The sequence below is a fragment of the Telopea speciosissima genome, chromosome 1 (assembly GCF_018873765.1).
Source record: "Telopea speciosissima isolate NSW1024214 ecotype Mountain lineage chromosome 1, Tspe_v1, whole genome shotgun sequence".
NCBI lineage: Eukaryota > Viridiplantae > Streptophyta > Magnoliopsida > Proteales > Proteaceae > Telopea > Telopea speciosissima.
The window spans coordinates 14,904,404-14,925,580 of NC_057916.1; the positions used below are offsets into that span (position 1 = coordinate 14,904,404).

The 21,177-nt window shown below is 40.0% G+C and overlaps 1 protein-coding gene across 1 annotated transcript in view; it reads left to right on the forward strand.

The window, feature by feature from the left end:
- LOC122648936 (NF-X1-type zinc finger protein NFXL2) overlaps window positions 1–20,545 on the forward strand; it is a 40,911-nt gene extending 20,366 nt beyond the window's left edge. Inside the window, exons 10-13 of the mRNA XM_043842257.1 lie at window positions 10,349–10,430; window positions 13,500–13,706; window positions 19,813–19,902; window positions 20,194–20,545. Of these exons, the coding sequence (XP_043698192.1) occupies window positions 10,349–10,430; window positions 13,500–13,706; window positions 19,813–19,902; window positions 20,194–20,352 (538 nt within the window). The 3' untranslated portion in view covers window positions 20,353–20,545. The remainder of the gene's footprint in view (window positions 1–10,348; window positions 10,431–13,499; window positions 13,707–19,812; window positions 19,903–20,193) is intronic.
- Window positions 20,546–21,177: the final 632 nt, after the last annotated feature.

Here is a 21,177-nt window from a genome sequence, read left to right on the forward strand (position 1 = left end):
ATTATCGAGGGCTCTAAGGTTGCTTTCTGCCCTTCTGGTCTCCTCGATGAAGCTTTTTTCTGGGAAAATTCTCTCGTCAGACACTTCATCGGTAACTGACCGCCATTCCACATTGTCAAGATCTCCCTATCCAAACAATGGAGAGCTCAAGGGACCTTTGACACCTTCCTACTGGGAAACGGTTTGTTCATTTTCAAGTTCTCTAACTCCCACAACAAGTCTTGTGCCTTGGAAGGAGGACCGTGGTTGGTGGGATGAAAACTGATCTTACGATAATGGCCTCGTCATCTCCAGCTCCAACGAGTAGATCATTTCTCTATCCCTCTTTGGATCTCTCTACCGGAGCTCCCATTCCATTACTGGTGCTTTGAAGGCCTAAGCCTTGTAGGTTCTGTCCTTGGTACTTCTCTTCACTCAAATGCCAGAACTAGTAAGAAAGATAAGCTCGGCTACGAATCTGTGTAAAAGTATATGCAAGTGAAGCTCTCCCATTATCCGTTGTTGAAGAAGATGGCCATTCTTTTGTGCAAGAGGTTTCCTATGACTGGACCACGCCATACTGTTTGGTTTGTAACACTTTCGGCTACGACTCTTCGCTCTGCCAACCAAAGCCTGATGTTGCTTTGGATGAAGCCAACTTAGAGGGTTTATCTGCAAAGAAAGAACCTCTTGCTCAGCCATCTTGCATAGATGAACTTAACCCTAATTTGGAGAATCGATTTTCCAAAGGGAGAACTAGAACTAGAAGTCGACGGAAGAATCACCGGAAGAAAGGAGTTCCGGCAGGGGAACTGGCACAAGACTCTCGCTCTCGATTATCCATTGGTTATTCCACCTTACCCTTGGGTCGCAATTGCTTCTCTACTCTACACTCTGACGACGATGCAGGTCCTACTCCCAACATCAAGGCCACTTCTGGTCGGCTAGCCTCAACAAGTCGCTCTTAGTGAGAAACTTTTTTTTGTTGATCTTGCACAAAGCTTCTCTGAACCAAGATCTTCTCCTCGAAAGCCTGCTCATCCTTTTGATGATATTTGTTCCTCTATTGCAGCCGAAGCTGCTTCTCTGCTCTCCAACCTATGTCGGTTTCTCACTCTCGAACTAACGTTAGCTCTCTTAGCCTAAATCCTCTTCGATCCTCTTCTTCGGGACCCACTAAGTTTTGTATCATTTCCAACAACTCCCTTCCTGGCCCCACCACTATCCCTTGTCGGTCAACCCTTAACCTTGACCCCAGTGGTCCAACCCCATTTAGCCCTCTTAACCCAAACCACCCTCTTCGTAACTCCCTTTCCCCTCGGGTTAACATTTCTGGGTCTTCCCACAACCCAAACTCGAATCCAAACCCAATAAACCCCTCTTCTTCACCCGCTTTGTCCATCTCTCGTCCAAAGCTCGCCTCCTTTATTCCCCCCTCTTCCCGCAGTCGCCTCTCCCCACTATGCCTTGTGTTCTTACAACCAAGGTATAAATTTCGCAATATATCGATATATCCGAAATATGTCGAAGTTTTGCCGAAATATTGCATTTTTTCTGCAATATTTCGACAGTCAATCTCGGTGGGCTTTTGGCCATATCTAGGTCTAATACTTCATGAACACCCTTATTTAATCTAAATAAACACATTTAAACCTTCATATTGCAAAAAAATGAACTCAAAGTGGTGTTTTGGGCTTGCACCCTTGATTGACAATATACGGTCGCTGACCCTACTGTATAAATAGTTAAATACACATTGATTAGGCAGTTAAAGACATAAAAGAAATTTAAACAAACTAATTAAAACTCATAAGAAGTGAAAAATCCTTGGAGGATGAGCTTGGATGAAGCTCCGACGTGTTTCCAGCAACAATCCGTCGAAAATGAAGAAGAATAATGCTTGGATCCAAGTTGGAAGAGTGGAAGAAAACAAAAACAGAAGCAAAATAGAGTTATGGAGGTCTCTGCAGGTCTCGGTCGAAATTTCGACCGAGACTTGCGAGATATGGTATTTATAGCATGGGTCACTTGACTCTTTAAGTGGCATATACCATAATTCGGTGACATACCGAAATGTCCCGAAATATCGTCGAAATATGTACTTTTTTCGTTTCGTTTTCACATTTCGCCTCGGCACTACCGAAATTCATCGATATATCGGCGAAATTTCGCGAAATTTTGTACCATGCTTACAACAGGCATAACCGAAGTTCGTCTCAAGCTAGGAAGCTAATCCTCAGAACTCTTGGGCTTGAGCTGCACTCTACCTGTCCGTCCCAATGAACCGGGCTGTTATTTGGAACACTAGAGGTCTGAACTATGAACTCCCCCTCCAATTACTCTGCGGTTCGTTCCCGCCTTAGGCTCCTTCATGCTAGCTTCTGCTGCCTTCTTGAGACTTGCATTAAGGAGGCAAATGCTCAAAATATTTTTAACTCCATTGCCCCTGGCTGGTCCCTTCTTTCCAATTACTCCTCATCCCAATGGTCGTATCTGGGTCATCTGGGACTCCTCACAAATCAACATCTCCCTCATTTCCTCCTCCTCTCAGTTTCTTCATCTTAATTTCTCAGATTGCCTGGACCATTCCAATTTTTTGTTCACTGTTCTTTATGCTTTGAACAACTCTGTTGAGAGAAGTAGCCTCTGGAATGATCTTCGTTTGATTGCGGGTCAGATTGGTCCCCTTCCTTGGGGCTTAGGGGGAGATTTTAATGTTGTTCGATTTGGTCATGAGAAACAAGAAGGTGATCACCTTGAGATGTTGTGGATGCTTTCAACCTTTGTATTGAGGATATTGGTGTTAGTGATATCAGATGGTCTGGCGCTATTTTTTCTTGGAACAACAAACGAGCTGGTAGCTCTCGTATTGTGTGTAAACTGGACAGAGTTCTGGGAAATGAATCTTGGCTCTCTTCATTTCCCTCTTCACATGACACTTTTGATACCCCAAGTATCTCTGACCACTGCCGTATCTCCTTATTCATTCAACAATATATATCCTTTGGCCCCAAACCTTTCAAATACTTTGATATGTGGTCTTCCCATCCTACTTTTTTAGCTACTGTTAAGGAGGCTTGGGACAAACCAGTCCAAGCTTTCTCCTCTTCTTTAATTGCTTTTGCAAGGAAGCTTAGGAATGTAAAATTTTCTCTTAAAGACTGGAACATCTTTACTTTTGGGAATATTTCTCAGCGGGTTACAGATTGTAAGGACAAACTCACAGGCTCACAGCTATTCAGGTTCAACTCCAAACCGATTTCCTCAATGCTCCCCTGGCAGAGGAGGAAAAAGTGGTATCTCTTGGGTTCTCATTTCTGCTATCTCAGGAGGAAAATTTTCTAAGGCAAAAGTCTAGGATCAAATGGCTGGAATTAGGGGATTCTAACTCGGCTTATTTCCATCGATCTATGAAATCCAGGAATAACACCAACTCTATATTGCACCTTACAGATTCAGCGGGATCTACTTTTCATCGGGTCAAAGATATTAAGGACTTGGCTGTCGGGTACTTTAAGGATCTGTTTAGCAGTTCTTTAGGGGATTTTGGCCTTAGCCCTAAAATCTGCTTAACAAATTCATTCCCAGTGAGCTCCAATCCTCTCTCAGTTCCATTCCCTCTGAAGATGAAATTGTTTCTGCTATCCGCTCTCTCAAAGTTAATAGAGCTCTTGGTCCGGACGGGTTTAGCTTGGGATTCTTTTTTGCCTCTTGGGATATCATCAAGGAGGACCTCATTAAGGCTATCAAGAGGTTTTTTCTACAACCTCAGCCAGATTAAAGGAGTAAATCATACTTTTGTTTATCTCATCCCTAAGTCGGAAGGTGCTTCAAGTATGACTGGTTTTAGACCCATAGCCCTTTGCAACCTGCTGTATAAATTCATTGCTAAGATTGTTGCTATCAAGCTCAAGGCTGTTGTGGATATTCTTGTTAGCATGAATCAGTTTGCTTTCATTCCTGGTAGAAGCATCTTTGACAACATTTTTCTGTGCAATGAGATTGTTAGAGATTTCAATAGAAAATCTCACCCCTTACAGCCCTCATGAAGATCGACATTCACAAGGCTTTTGACTCTTTGAGATGAGATTTCATTTCTAAGGTTTTGGATAAGATGGGGTTTCCCCCTGTGTTTGCCTATTGGATCCACCAATGCATCTCTTCTCCTAGCTTCTCAGTGCTTGTTAATGGCAGTCCAGCAGGTTACTTTTCCTCATCATTGGGAATTTGTCAAGGCTTCCATCTCTCCCCTTGCATCTTTAGTTTGGCTATGGAAGTTCTCTCTAGGTAGACTTCTACTGACCAGTAGCGCCTCTCTCCGCTCCCCAAGTGAAAATCCCTCAAGCTCTCTCATCTTGCTTTCGCTAACAACCTCATGATTTTCTCTAAGGCCTCTATTAGTTCTGTTGAGAATATCATGACTTGTCTACATCATTTTGAAGTTCTTTCGGGGCTCTGAATCAACCCTACTAAGTCCCTGCTTTTCCTTGTTGGGGTCATTGAGATTGAAAAAGCCTCTCTAATTGACAAATCTGAATTCTCCCTTAGCCGATTCCCAGTTAAGTACTTGAGGCTGCCTCTGATTACAGCCAGGCTTACTGCTCATCATTGCTCTCCTCTGCTGGAACTTATTAGAAAAAAGCTTCAACTTTGGAAAGGAAAGCTCCTCTCTTATGCAGGCCGGCTAGTTCTAGTCAAATCAGTCCTACAAGCTTCTCATATTTACTAGTCAGGTATCTTTGGGCTACCATCATCAACTATTAAGTCCTTGTAATCCCTTGTGGCCTATTTTCTTTGGAAAGGTAAAGAGTCCACAAGATTCCTCCATCCCACCAGTTGGGCTTTTGTCTACCTTCCCAAAAAAGAGGGTGGTCTAGGGCTTTGTCGAATCAAAGATGTGAACTCCGCTGGTAGCATCAAGCTTATCTGGAAGATTGCCTCTAAACCTCGAAGCATTTGGGTCGATTGCCTTTACTCAAGGCCACTCCGCAATGACTCAATTTGGACCATATCTGTTCCTTCCGATGCTACCTGGGTCTGGCAAAAGATCTTTGCTCTTAGACAAATTGCTCTCGGTGTCGTCCGCAATCAGATCGGTAATGGCAACTCTACATCTCTCTGGCTTGACCGCTGACACCCTATGGGAATTCTTCTTGACACTATTTCTTCTAGAGCTATTTATAACTACGATTTGAATAGGCAATCCCTGGTAGCTAGTATCATTACTGATAATGATTGGGACCTTCCGCCCACTCTTCATCTAGTTCTTAATTTTGTGTGGGATGCCCTGCCTTCCATTCCTCAAAGACCCTCCAGGACGGATGATTGTGTTTTGTGGGCCCTTGCCAACTCCGGCCTATTCAGCTCCAAAGTTGCTTGGGATCTCATTCGGGTCAAAGGTCCTCTGTCTCTTGGAGGAAGCTCTTTGGTTCAAGCATCACATCCCAAGACACTGCTTTACAGCCTGGAGAGTCTTCTCTAATTGTCTTTCAACGCAGTCCTTTCTTCGCCATCAATAGATTTAGGTCTCTCCTCAGTGCTGTCTTTGTTGGAACATTGTTGAAGACACAGACCACCTTTTTTTTTATTGCCCCCTCTCCTTTTCCATCTGGCAAGGTATCCTCAACAAATGCTCGTAGCAGAGAATTCTTCCTTTTGCAAGAGAATGGATTTGGGTAGCATAGTTGTCACGGCATCTAGGTGACCCAAGGCGTTGGAGAGGGTCCAAAATTAAGGTGATACCAACTAGGCGACCAAGGCACCTGCCTAGGCATCCAAGTCGACCAAGGCGCTTGGATGCCTTGACAACTATGTTGGGTAGATATGACTTTTGCTGGCTCTTCAATCTATGACATTGTGGGAAAACTTGCCTTTTGCATTGTCATCAATCACATTTGGATGGAATGTAATATCAGGAAATGGACCTCCAACTCTCGGCCTCTTTGTCAAATTTGGAATGCCATTTCTTTTGATATTAAAGCAAAGCTCTCTGCTATCCAATTTTTTGTTCTGATACCCCAAGGAACAAGCATATTGTTTGTCCTGGGGCCTTCCCATCTCCTCTCTCCAGCCCCCTACCTCCCCTGTTTGAGGTTCGGGCTGTTTGTGTGTTTGTGTATTTGTTTTTCTTTCCCTGCTTTTGTAGTCCTCCTTCTTCTTGGTATTGAATTATTTATTCACCCCAAAAAATAAAGAGGTAGGAAAAACGACAAGCATAAGGGATCGATTTTGAAGAACAGATGAGGGCATTCGGTTAATCAAGTAACATATGGTTAAAACAACATCCCCACCCCACCTCCCCCCCAAAAAAAAATCCTAGTTGCATTATAATGAATAAGGAGCAAGTAACCTATAGTAAATGTCAATTTTTCCATTCAGTCATTCCATTCTATTGAGGGGTATAAGAACAACTAGTTTGAATAATACCATGCTCAGAACAAAAAGATGAAATTTCATGCTGAGTCTACTCAAGAGCATTATGAGAATTAAAATTTTTAAAACAAACACCTAGCTGAGTTTTATTTCATTATGAAATTCCTTGAAGACAAACAAAAGCTTGAAACAATCTTTTAACAAATGCAACCAAGCATAGTTGTCACGGAGGTTAGGCGGTCCAAGGCGTTGGAAAGGGTAAAAAATCAAGGCGACACCAACTAGGTGCCCGCCTAGGTGACCAAAGCGCTTGGACGCCTTGACAACTATGCAACCAAGTCATTAGAGAATAATCGTCCACAAAAATAACAAAATATGAAAAACTAGACCGACTTTTGACACGACAATATTAGAATGAATCAAAGAAATTAATGATGGACTCCAACAAGCGTCACAGGAAGGAAAAGAGGTGTGATAATGCTTGCTGAGCTCACAAGCTTCACAATCAATACGAGAAACGGACTTGAAACTAGGAATTAACTGTTGAATCTTGGAGAGACACACATGACCTAACAAATAATGCCAATGAAGAGGGGAAACACTATTGGAAGAAGCAAAGGCAGTTGTGGAAGACGAAGCATCGTCAAGATAAGACCATCCTTCTTACACCCTCCACCAAGCTTCATCCTTGTTTGAAGATCCTGAAAGACACAATAAGAAGGAAAAAATGCAACAGAACAATTTAAAGCCCTAGTAATTTGACTTACAGAAAGCAGATTTAAAGGTAATTGAGGTACATGGAGGGCCGAAGACAAGGACAAAGATGAAGTTGAAGAAACAATACTATGGCCAGAAACATTAGAAGACCCATTAGCGAGAATAACTCAGGATTGATGACTAGTTTAATGGAAAGAAGAGAACACATTGGACTTGCTAGTCATATGAGAGGAAGCACCAAAATCAATAACCCAAGTGGTAGGAGACAAAGAACCAAGTAAAGCAATAGTGGATGTGGGGCTAGTGTAGCAGTGGATGACTCAAGCTATTGGACACATTTTAGTAATTGAGTTACCAAATAATCATGAGACAGATGTTGATTGACCACTTCCAAATGAAGCAAGATTAGTGTCAATTTGATATCACCACGCCTGAACTACCCTCAGTCACTGAAGTATTGGCAAGTTGTGCGCACTGAGGTTTGTGATACTTAACCCAACACTTATCAACAATATGATTCAACTTTGCCACAGTATGAGCAAATGAGCAATGATGTAAGACGTGGTCGGTTTGTTGTCCTCTACCTCCACCAGAACCACATCCTCGACCTTCTCTTGAACTACAATGGTACAACCTCTTCTAGGAAATGCAGAGCCACGACTACGACCACCAGCAACAAAGACAGAGTTGTCCATGGAAGAAGAAGATGACTCAGAATGAGTAAGAGTGGGAGACACAATTCACTAGATATGACAAAAAGTTTCATTCATGGAACTCTTTCACCAGCAAGTAATTGACTTATAATAGGCTGCAGATCAGAATTTAAATCAGATAAAAATTTGCCACCTGAAACTCTGCATGTTGAGTCTTTAACAAATCCAATTAAGTGTTGAGGGGTTGATAGACATTAAGTTCTTCTCACATGCCCTTGAGGGTACTGTTATACTCACCCAAAGACTTGTCACCTTGCTTGAAAGAGAAGTTTTCTTTAAATATCATAGCTTTCTTACAAATTTTTCCAAACACCTTTAACTGTAGTATGATACATAATATTCACAACAATAGAATGATTCATACTTTTCCACAGCCACACAAGTAAAATATCTTTCTCACTCATCCAATCCTCATAATCTTTAGAATCGACAGAAGGAGGTTTTAAAATCAAATACTTCAATTTTCCTTTTGCATTAATATATACCTTCAGGGCTTGTGCTCACAGAAGATAGTTGGATGCTCCATTAAGCCTAATAGTAGTAATTCGGACATTCATAGACTCCACACAGGATTTTGAATCACCCATTGAATCAGAGAATATAGAATAGCAGCACCAAACAAGTCACAACAGCAGGACACTGAGCACAACTGATAAAAGTTTGATATAAACCAGCAGCAATTTGATGGATAAAACAGTAGCAAACCGATGGATGAACCACAGCTAACAGCAGGTTAGCCCAAACTCAGGTCGACTGTAGTGCTGGAATAGTTGTGTAAATCCCAAAAAACTGGGAGTAATCCAATGTCTGGATAGGTGGCAATAATGGTTGATCAGAAAATGGAAACTTGAAATTCCAGAATTTAAGAACCACCAAGAATAACCAACTTACTGATCTGATCAAGACCAAATTTGGGTCTATGAAGCAGGCTAGCCAATAGGGTTAAACCTAAAATATCTTAAAAATCCAACGGTTAGGTGGGGAGATATATCCAATCTCTTGTTGCAGCCAAAAGAGCAAAAAACAGGGGAACCACAAGCTATAATTGAGTCCAATATATGATTTAAACATCAGTGCTCCAGGTAAGTATCAATGTCTATCATCATAAGAAACCCAGTTTTTCATGTTCTATCAACTAGGGTTTCATAGAAACCAAAAACAGCATAGTTTGCCGCACACCACAACAGAAGAAAACTCTAACGGGACTCTCAAAACAAGAAGGATTGGAGCTACTGGTTGTTCAATGCTCTGATACCATGTGACAGTTTTAGATCTAGAACTACCAGCAGTACTATGTAGAAGAAGAAAGAAGCAGAAGCAAACAAGAGAGAACAAAAGAAGAAAAAATGGAGAGAAAATAAGCTACTGATTGGTGAGAATAGCTAGACCCCGATTGGTAGCAGTAATCTTTGTATTTATAACAATAAAACAGAATAATTACAAGTATACCTTATCTTATGTGACATACACATAAGACTCTAAGGGATACAAATTATTCCAGAAGTACCCCTTTTGGCACTTGACTCTTTAACAATTCTGAAGTTTCTTTCCTTCCATAATGTCCGACATACCTACCCCTCAAGGAACTTATCTCCACAGATGCTTCCCCTTTTACTGCAAACTGAGATCCTCCATCCAACTAACAACTCCATATGTTGAGGGGCAAGAAGCAGCATGTTTTGATCTTTTGAGGGAAAAAAGAAGATTGGTGTACAAGCAGTAGAGAAGTAGATGATTTATTAATCTTGCGCTTTATACAAGTTACATCTGTTTGGAATATGACCTGGTGAATGATTTTATCAGAGTTTGGGTCTCTTTGGTTCAAACGTTAGTGCTCTTGTTCTATTTTGCGTAGCTTTTTTTGGTAATTGGGATTGGCAATGAGGATAGTCTGGTGACTCTAGTCAAAATAAGTATTTGAAGGTAAAACTTATTTGGAGTGGTAAGAGTCCAGATATTGAGTCCAGCTTCTATATAGTTCTTGATGTATTCTCTTGTTTGGAGCTAATGAGTGAATTCTGTGAACTTTCAAGCAATTCAGATTATGTTTATGGTTTTGAAATACACTTAAATCTTCAAGATCTTTCTTTTTGGGGGGTTGGTAATCATCTTCAGGATTTTGAAACCCTAGATGTGTTTAGTAGGCTTCTCTTTGTTCTTTTTTTAATTCATTCCTCTACATTTTAAGCACATCAAACCCTCATCAAATTGCCAATCCTTCACCCTAAAAAATTGGGGGAACAGTGACTGTTGACACCACAAACCAACATATTGTAGATAAGAACAGAAAGTAGCATTTTTTTCCTTCTCGTTTTTTACCCAAGAACTCTTACCACGGCTAAAAGTAAGTTCCTCAATGCCCTTTCTCTGTTGGTACATGTTGGTTTGGGAGCTACGGGTGCATGAATGATATGTCAATTTTGTTTAATTTCTAGCGAACTAAGGTCCTCAAACTGATATGGTTCAAAGCTATAACTGTTTGTATGTGTTTCAAATCTGTTTGACAGATTTCCCTGTTAATTGTAAAAGGTAAAATCTTAAGAATGATTATCCCTCTGAATATGCAGGAAGTTACCAAATTGCACACATCTTTGCCCGGAGACTTGTCATCCTGGTCAATGCCCATCACCTGATAAGTGCTGTAAAAAGGTACTAATCCCATGGAACTTATTATGTACTAACAGCTATTAACTTGACACATAATTTCCAATAGGTTGATACTTAATGGGATTAGAATTATTCACCCATCTTATAATATTGGTATTTCTAGTTTACTTTGTTTGTAGTGCCTGCCAATGACATGATTATATTCAGAAGAAAAGATGATGTTTATGATATTACAGAACGTATGATGGATTTTCGTGGGGTCTGGGGAGGGTCGTAATTTACGCAGCCTTACCCCCACTTTGCGGAGAGGCTGTTTCCAGAATCGAACCCGCAACCACTAGGTCGCAATGGAGCAACCTTAGCGTGGATGCTTCTTAACCCCAAAATATAGGATTTTTCCCTTGTAAGAAACTAATGGTTAAAATGAATTAAAATATATTTGGTGGGGTTTATAGGAACCTAAGGATTTAGGTTTAAGAAACCTCAATGAAAACCAGAATCGCAGGGATGGGAACAGTAAGTTAGCAAAGAGAAAACCAGAAAACAAAGTTAAAACAAGTCTGATCATGAAAAAACTAAGGTCGATAGTCCAGTTTAATATGGGGAACAAAACTGTGAAATAAGATTTAAATCCAATGGGCAAGCCTTGACGCAATGGTTAAGTTGTGCTATTGCAACCTGGTTTGTTGTGGGTTCAAAACTTGGAAACAGCCTCTCTGCAAAAGCAGGGGGTAAGGCTGTGTACATTTGCCCCTCCCAGACCCTGCAGTGGTGGGAGCCTAGTGCACTGGGATGCTCTTTTGCTCCATTTTTTTAACAGATTTCAAGTAATACAGGTTTCCTTCTTGAAGTAGGAAAGTGATGACACTGGCAGAAACAGAATTCGGTAGTTGAGTTTTCAATGTTTCCAAATTTATTCCAATAGCAATCCAATTTAATGAATAATTCAGTATTATGAATCCATAACAGTGGCAGAAATTATAACCAGGATGGTCTTTCCAGAGATTTAGATTTTAAGAAGTCTAATGCAATTAGGATTCTTGATATCAATGGGATAATAGGGATTTGAAAGCTAGTTTGAAACTAGAATAAAATCCAGTAATCAGATTAGAAGAACTAAGGATTAACAGAACAGAAATTAACTAGTCGAATTCAAGCAAAACAGAAACTAAGAGACGGGAGAAGCTGGCATTCGCAAGGTTTAGAAATTTAATATACTGACCTGATTTTCGATGGAGAAGATAGGGAGAGAGATAAATAACCAGGAATCCACCTGTTTCAGATCTGGACTCTACCAGAACCCTTGCTGAATCTACAGATATCCACTGAGCCATACCTGAATCCACAGATGCACGAGGTCTGAAATCCACAGACTGAAACGGCTTCAAGCTTTCTTTATTCCATAAATCATGTATAGGCATAGGCTGTTAGCCCTTACATATTTAAATAATGATTGTAAAGAAACCTAAACTGATTTTAGCACTTCTTATTGACTAGCTATTAGGGGAGTCCTAGACTGACTCAACCACTTAAGTGACAAAGAAATAACAATTAAAATAAGACCCAAACAGAAAAGGGAACCTCCTTCCAGCCACAGGCTGTGGTTAGGTGTCCTAAACAGACCAAATAACTGAATAAAATATCCCAACTAAGGCTGGATTTATAGAGTCCCAGTCCAGCCAAACTAGAACAACTTTAATAACAAATAAAGTATGAGATAAAGATTCCGAACAAGACCACGATTTCTGGTTTCAAGGAGAATCAGAACTCCAAACCGCAAAGCAAGTTGTGGACCAGAAACTGGACTGAAGCTGGACCAAGTTGAACCACAGACTATTCTGGCCCTTCTTCTCTTCCCACTACTGAAATTGCTGAAATTCTGTATTAATATTTTATTGGTGTCAGGTTTTCCATACAATCTACCATTGTACCAAGGAAGCCTCACTATATTGTGCCACGTCAAAGGGTGATTTGGTAATTCTGACTAGTAAATAGATAAAGTACAATCTGCATTGGCCACATGTCAAATTTCAGATCAAAACTTGATCACTTACTCTAATTTATTTGCACTCTCATTTATTTGCATTTTCCTTACTTTTAGCCATCCATTTTTTCGTTGACTAATTTCCAGAAACTTTTAACTTTTAATGGATTTTCAGAGCTCTATTTCGCCCCATGGTCAACTCCGTTGGGGCTAAAATTTTACATGTAGATAGGGTACCTTGCTCCTTATTTGTCCACAAGATTTGGGCCCCATCATATCTGCTATGTGGCAGAAGATAGTGAACAATGCAGGAAGGTTTCCTTGGGCTATTATATTTTACTTTCTGTTGATCTATAAAATAAGTTCTAGCAATCTTATGAATGACACTATTGAATTTTATTGCTCTAATAATCACCTTCAAGTTAGAAGCTTGATACTCCGAAATTTACTTTGTCTCTTTCTTCCAAAAAATTGAATGATAAACATCCTTAAACTCTTTCGCCTCACAACCCTAGGTGTTGCCTCCGATTTATTTAAATACCTTAAGTAAGATATTTTCAAACCATGTCATGTAAATAGGATTGTGACTCATTTGATCTTTCAGCTTGGCCTACGGGGATTCTAGGCCAGGCTTGCCTTGACCAATTACGGAAATCAGTTCACTACACAAATTAAAGAAATGCTGCGTATGTCTAGCCGTCTCACAATGAGGGAATGGTGATTAACTGATTCATCTGCACCCTGGCATTGTACATCAAATGGATGCTTTCATAAATTCAGTTCCATGGAATGTTGGGTTGTGTCCTGTTATATATATATATATATTAAGTCATTTCAGATCGTGGCTGAATGCCAATCCAACTACCATATACATTATACAAACCTTGAAAATATTGATATGGAGGTTCTTTTTAGGCAAATACACTGATTTTGGTGAAATGAATTTAGGTGTGTTTGAAGTTTGAACAAAGTGTTTCAATTTGAAAAGAAATATGGCTGTTCATTTTCTATGAAAAAAAAGGAGATGGGTGTAGTTAAACAGTATGCTTAAGAAGTAAGAACTGTGCCAGGAATTGCTACAGTTGTCTCTCATTTTAATTGTATTACTATAATAACTGTCTTGCAAGGTTACTGTTCGTTGTGCGTGTCAAAACCTGAAAAAGGAGTGGCTATGTCAAGATGTTCTAGCTGTTTATCGCAAAAAAGGTCTTGATCCGAATGATATCCCAAAAAATCGGTTTGGGCTTGGAGTTCTTCCTTGTAGTTCAGAGTGCACTAGTAAAATAAAGGTCATTGAACCAGAGTTACAGATCCGTAAAACTAAAGTTTCAGAGGTAATTAATTTTTTGGCAGCCAGACTGTACTCTTAATTTTCTGTTTTTGCATTTCACTCTTATGAGCTCTTCTAGTTTGTTGCTTCTGTACTGAACTTACTTCCAGACTCCACTGCGTGCCACATTTTGATGTATATTTCTAAACACAGTATTTTGTTATACATGGATGACAACTTGATTGTCAACATTCGACAGGAAGGTCAATGTAAAAATCAAAGTTTCTAGATGGGTTCCTCAAGCATATTACATTGCTAATAGTATCTCCCATCATCCTAGATTACTGGCTGTAGTATGAAGTAACCATTAGTAGGTTCCTGTTCTGAAGTAGCCGTGCACCAATTGAAGGAGGTTGCTATGATTGAAGGCTTTATTAATGGAAAATTTTTGAGACTGTAATTGAATGCCTCAAAAGCCCATACCCTTTCTATGGGAAGTAAAACCACTCTTCTAAGAAGAAGAAGCTGCAGATGTATTCTGGGAAAACTCTGGGCTTTAAGGGCCCATGTATTCTCTCTTCTTGCACAAACCCCAACCCCCTGCATATGGTACTAAGATACACAAATACACTTCTTTTTCACCAAAGAGACTCTTAGTCCCACTAATTTCAAATAGCCTGGGCATAGCTGTGTGAGAGGACTAACCATAATCGTCTTAGATAAGTTTGATGCGTTTATTATCCTTTGTCGAGATTAGTGGTACCAATTAATTCAAGGAAAACAAAGTTTTCAGGTTGGAAAGGTGGTCACAGGGTCAAACATGCCAATGGATTAGAATATATAATTGGCGCACGTCCAACAACCTCTCTGACTACCTTTGGGTGTCAATCTCTGTTCTGCAACTTTTTGGAATCTGGTTAAGATTTTGGAAGAGACTGGCAGGATGGTAAAGGGGTTAGCTCTCAAGTCTCAAATGGTGGAAGCTCACTTTAGTTCTAGCTTGTAAGTGCTTTATTTTTTAAACAATGTAGAAACCAGGAAACCAGTCCTTACGTGAGCAAGGAGAAAGAAGAAAGAGAGGGAAGAAGAGAAAAGGAGGAGATAAGAGGGAGAGAACACAATGAAGAAAAGAGGGGAACCCTAGAGCTCATGGTAGGATTCAGAATGACCTACCGTGAGCCTAGGTCCACATACTTTTATCTTTATAATTGTAAAATTACAAATAGGACAGTCTAATCTAATAACAACTAACCCCATTCAATAGGACACAACATAAAACCCCACACTACACTAACAATTTCATACTAATCAATCTTCTAAACCTGCCTCCATGCCAACGTATGTCACAGACTGGTTGATGAAAATAGAAATGAACTTCTAATGGCATATTTTGGAGAAAACAGAAAGGGACTTCCGATTTGCAGATGTTGGGGGCAGGATATTGCAAATTTTGAGGCTCCAGAAAAATAAGAAGCTTCCCCTCGAGGGAATTAGGTATAAGTAAATACTTTAACATTTTCATTCCAGAGTTGAAGGATAACCAGAGATTTCAGTGCCTTGATACCCATAGTTGTCAAGATGCTGCCTAGGCAATGCTTTGGCGTCCAGGCAATCTGTGAGGGTCAAGGCGATCAACCGCTTTTTTTTGTCAAGGTGCCCTAAATTGAAAAATAGAGGGAGAACGGCGAAAAAGGGGAAACCCCTGGGGATAAAAGGTTAAAATTGGGAGCGGGCATAAAGGGAAAAAGGATGAAGAAAACAAGAAAGAAAGAGAATTAGGGAAGCAGCAACACCACTATTGCCTCCGCCAGAGCTGCAGCAGCAGGAGGAAAGAAAAAAAGACGGAAGGAGCTGGAGATGGAAGAAGAAGAAGGATGAGCACTCGCCACTGCTATTGCTACTGCTAGCCAGGCAGCCACTGGAATAAGGAGGGTACCTACCTGTCCTTGCAGCTGGCGGCACTGTCCCTCATCTATCTCGCATGGTTTTCCGGCATCGAGGAGGTGAAGAGGAAGAAGAGAGCTCTCTAATGAGAGCTATTTTGTAAATATTATATATATTAGTGAGAAAGCCCAGCCCATGAAGATCTTACCCGTGCTGCACCGGTCCACCCCGCCCCGTGTGAGGAAGAACCTTTGAGAAAGAGTTCTGAATGAAAGGTCCGCTGGTCGTACAGCCACCCAGCCCCTATTCCAAAGATCTGATCCCTAGCCGCCTGGCCGGCACCTTCGATACACCTCGGTCACCCTAATTTTACATCTAAACCCCCCCCCCCCCCCCCCCCCCAAAAAAAAAAAAAACTTAGTCTTTTACATAAATCACTTTAAAAACTCAGTACTTTATACAAAGCCCCCCAACTCTTTAGGTAGCACATTTATTAGTTTACATACTAATCCTTTCATATTTATATTTGTATTTTACACAAGAGGCCTTTTTTTAAAATAACACTGGTGCAGATAACTCACATAAATGGTCTTATTTTATTAGAAATTAGTCTTGGGTTGGGTTATGTATGTGTTGGGCCCATGTGTTTTCATTGTAATGGCCTATGGGCCACTTTAATTGGCCTAAAATATGGGTAAAAGGTAGGCATATGGGATTTGGCTTAATTAGTTCTTTTTAATTTTAAGTTGTTCATTCACCCAAAAAAAAAAATTTAAGTTGTTTAATAGGCTTTGAATTCCCTCACCTTGCATGAGAAGGTTTCCTTTTATTATTATGCTTCTTATTTATGTTGCTTAGCAATAGGATTTTACTTTCCTATTCAGATTAGGAATATGCTTTAGTTTTTATAAATAGCTTGTAATGAGCCAAGGCTCCATACAATTTGACGAAATAAAGTTTGAAGTTTATTCATGAGAGCTGTGTGATGCAGTCATGGTGTGAAGCCTGGGACAGTGGGATTCTGATCCAGTTGGTGGGAAGCCTTAGTTATCCTTCTCTTTTTTATACTTTGTTTACTGCAAACAAGGTATTGATTTGAATCTTCTGTCGATTGATCCTGCTGTCTTGTTTGATTCTCTGGTTCAAGTGGGGTTCTAATCTTAATCTTCAATTGCTATTCCTAACTGTTCTGTTCTAGTTGGATTTCGTCATAGATTATCTGCTTCTTTAACCTGTGGTTACCATGTTTTAGCCTTATTTTCAGCCTAAAGGGCGTACCCAGTGCACTAGGCTTCCGCCACTGTGAGGCCTGGGGAGGGTCATAATATACGCAGCCTTACCCTTGCTTTCACAAAGAGGCTGTTTCCAGACTCGAACCTGTGACCACTTGGTCACACTGGAGCAACCTTACTGTTGCACCAAGGCCTGTCCTCTGCCTTATTTTCTGCCTGATTTGTTTAATCACCTGAGACTGATCTGTCCATCAGATTAGTGTAAGACTTTGGGCCGTTCAAGGCCTCCCATATACAGTCCTTCAACCTGGTTGTGGTTAGGATCAGATCACTTGATCTGCTGATATTAATTTTCTCCCTTATCTGTCCTATTTTATGTTTCAGACCTGAGTTTCTCAAATTACTTTTAATCTAACCCTTAGATCTGATTTATATTTTGGGGTTTCCATTAGCCAGCCAAGAAGAGAACTCGACCAGTTTTGTAGGCTGATCTGCTTCTTTGATTTCGAGTAGAGTTCTCTTGTTTCCTGATTTTTTGTTTCACATTTGGTTATTCTTTAATTACTCTTAATCTGACCAAGGTTTAAAGTATCGGTATCGGGTATCGTATCGATTGGGCGATTATAAGAGACTATCATATCGGAGATATGTATCGATCGGTGCAGAAACGCATGAAAATGATCAAAATACGCATGGAAAATTGGGAATACACTTTTGGACACAAAAAACAGTATAAACAATCAATTTATGTCATATACCATGCATATACGCTAAAAATTGTGAATAATCAAGAACCAAACAAATGCGGCACTTTGAACTTGTTATAAAAGATTAAAAGATGAGATTTCTTACTTGTAGAGTCACTCTATTGCCATGAAGAATGTCGGGGTGGATCAAAGGCTGTGATTCCACCTCCTTCAGAATTTGTTTTTGACCAAGGAATTGAAGCCCTCAAAAAATCAGGTTGAAAAAATGGGTTTGAACCTTGATTTTGGGGTTTTTCCCTTGGCTGGACAGGGCTTTTTTCCACCTGGAGGCTCTCTATATCGTGTTCTGGTGGAAAAAATGAAAAAAACCCATGTGTTGCTTAAGTGTGTCGAAACGTATCGATATGTATCAGTTGATACATATCGATACGTACCAATACATACCGATACGTTAAAAAATAATAAAAATATGAAAAAGGCGTCTCGGCCGTATCGATTGTATCGGTCGATACATTTCGATACAATCGAGACATTTTTTTAAAAAAAATAAAAAATAGAGACGTATCGGTATGTATTGTATCGACACCGGCCGATACCGAGATGTATCGGCCGATACGATACGATACAAACCGATACTTTAAACACTAAATCTGACCCTTGGATCATTGTTGTATTTTGAAGAACATCTTTCTTCTTTATTTTGGGGGGGTGAATAACGAATAAGAAGGTTGACATCTTTTATTTATTTATTTGTGAGTGATTGCTAGAGTTTTGACCTTCATCTGAGGAGGTTGACTTCTGATTTGGGTTTGCTTGGGATCTTGTAAGGGAGGTGTTTAGACTGAACCTAGGGTTCATCCTACCTACCCCCCCCCCCCCAACCCAAAACTAAGAGAAGAAATTCTAATATTTTTACACCTAAACTCTCCATTTTATGTGATGCCCTAGTCACCTTGGCATTGCCTAGGTGCCTGCCTAGGCAAACCCCCCCCCCCCCAAACCGCTTAGGATTGCCTTGTCGCTGCGACAACTATGTTGATACCCATAGAAATTGGGTGGTTCTTTGATGGCTTTACTGGAGGGAAGTCCTGAGATTGCTCAGTCAGGACTCTATAAAATTTCTATGGAATTCCTAAAAGGTGATTTTGATTTGTGGTGGTGAGAATGATTCCTCCCTAGTCCAATCCTTAAAAAATAAGGTTTTGTGGTACGGTTTGTATGGACTCAGTGATTCCCTTTATGAGATCAGGTTCAAATATCTCTTTTGACAAACAAGGTAAAACCTTCACTCAAGCAGGTTCCTGAGGTCTATTTGTTGATTGGCAGCAGAACATAGGATCTAGTGTTAGACAATTAGAATGGTTAGGTTTCTCATATTGACTCCTTGGGTGGTTGATTCTCTCTTTCGATCTTTTTGGGCTTTCAGAAGTTTAGTTGTTTGGGATATAGCTAATGTATATGGGCCACTCAGTGGCAGTTTATGAGGTCTTTCTGGTGGAGGTGAAGGCCTATGGTATATGAGAAAAATGGCTTCGCTGGTGGAGTTTAGGTGAAACGTCAGAGTGCATTAAATTTTAAGCACAGCCAAATGGGATGTTTTTCGAGCAATTTGTCAGTTGTATCTGTGAGGATATTACTCTTGCCATTGTTTGGTAAGGATTAGGCCTCATTTTTGGTTTGTTTCTGTTAATGGTTATGAAGGTTTTCACTGTCAGAAAAGATCTGTCCATCTCTATGTACTTGCACCGTTCTATTATAGTTGATACTAATTGCATTGCGGATCAACATTTGAGACCCCTTCCTTTTCCAGAACTGACTAGGTGATATCTCCATGTTCCCTATCAGTTGCTCTTTCTTGGTCCGTAAAGAATATTGAAGAAGTCTTTCTTTGTTATAGTATATTTGGGTAAAAAACTGCTACCTGGATAGCTTACAAGAGGGAGGTATGTTGTGTTAGATACTTCTATACTCATTCTAAACTTCATATCGGATACTTCAAAATGCCATGCCATTTCTATGTCTGAGTTACTTTGGTATGAAATGAAGAAAATCTTTTGTAGGAAATATTTGTAAACAAAAATGATACTCATATATAAGTGCTTCAGAGATCTGATTAATATATCCAGATGTTCTTATAACGTATATTCCCTTTGATTTTCCAAAATACTAGCAACTAGAGAATAGAAATCATCGCATACAAAACAATGTTAGTTCCTGCTATTTTCAATTACCAGATAAAGGTTTTTATCGTAAGAAAATAATTAATTTGAGGTTATCAAGTAGTAGAATATGTTTGTGAGAATGCGTGACTAAATAGGAAAATCTAATAATGTTGTATCTTCCATAGGTCAAGGAAGTCAGCACTGAAAATCATGTGCCAAAACGTCGAAAGAAACGTGAACGGATGCAAGAAAGCAGGGAAATTTCAAAGCTGCAGGTTTGTTTTATTATATTTTTGGGAGAAAGAACGGCACCCGGTTGTGTGGTGCACGCCGCCCCTACGCCCAGACACAGGGATTCGTGTAATGATCGCCGACCCCTCTAGAAAGATGGAAATGACCACGGGTATGGCGGTCATTTTATGTGCTCCTGTGTCTGGGCACAGGGGCAGCGTGCACTGTACAACTGGATGCAGTACTCTTTCCCTATATTCTTTCATGGTAAAAGTTCTTCATTCATGTTGTGCTGTTTGTTTTTTCTATTAATAAGGGAGAAATCTTTTGGACAGGCAATTAGAGCAATTGTGTGGAAATGCCTTGTTTTTATCTCCATTATTATTTGCATAATAGCAGCCTCATACTGTGGTTACAAGGGCCTTCTTTGGCTCTCTGATTGGATGAATGAGGTTGAAGAACTAAGACAGAGAAAAAGATTTCCAAGAATGTGAGAGCATCTTCAACATTGGTAAAGTTTATTGAATTTCAAGCAGTGAGTTGTGTTAAATGCAGATAGTTGCATCATCGTGTCAATGTTCCAATCAGAAAAAGTAAATTTGTTGGATCTTATTACCTTACCTCATGTAAAGTGAAAATGTTATCATTGTTGCAGTGAAATAGGTCAATAGATATTTTTTTGAATTACCTGGGATGTATTCAGAATTTAGATTTTGTAATTTATATGGTTAATGACGTCACTGTTAATTGTAGCTACCCCATTGATGTCTCTTGTTATCGCAGGTGTTAAGGACTGAATGGTTTCATTGCTCTTGAACGTGGAAATGGAAAATTTTAGTATGGTATTCTTGTTACTTTTACTATTTCGCTTGGCTTGTGGAATGTCATTTTAGCATAACTCGGTTATGCCATATGCACTGTGGCAAATTCGCTCTCATGTTGGTTTGGTTGAGAAGTCTTGAGTGAACTTGCCAGGACCCTTACGCCATGGACCATTACCTTGACTCTTAGTTTAGCATCTGGAATGGACCATGATGGAATAGATCAGAGTCCTCCGCAAAGGCCATTGACAACGTCTATGGTTTGGAGTCGGTCTATTGTTTGTGTTTCTTGTAGGTGAACGTATTACTTTATGCTACAAGTCAAGAGTCATTGATGTTAACGGGTTCATCTCCCAGGGAGATTCATCAGATTAGAGAAGAGTCTCTTCTTCATTAAGAAGAGGGCCCAGTCTGATATGAGGTTTGCCTGCCTGCCTGGTTGGTCTAAGTTGGCAACTACGAATCTAACATGGTCAACCGTTGTGGCTTTGAAAGGGC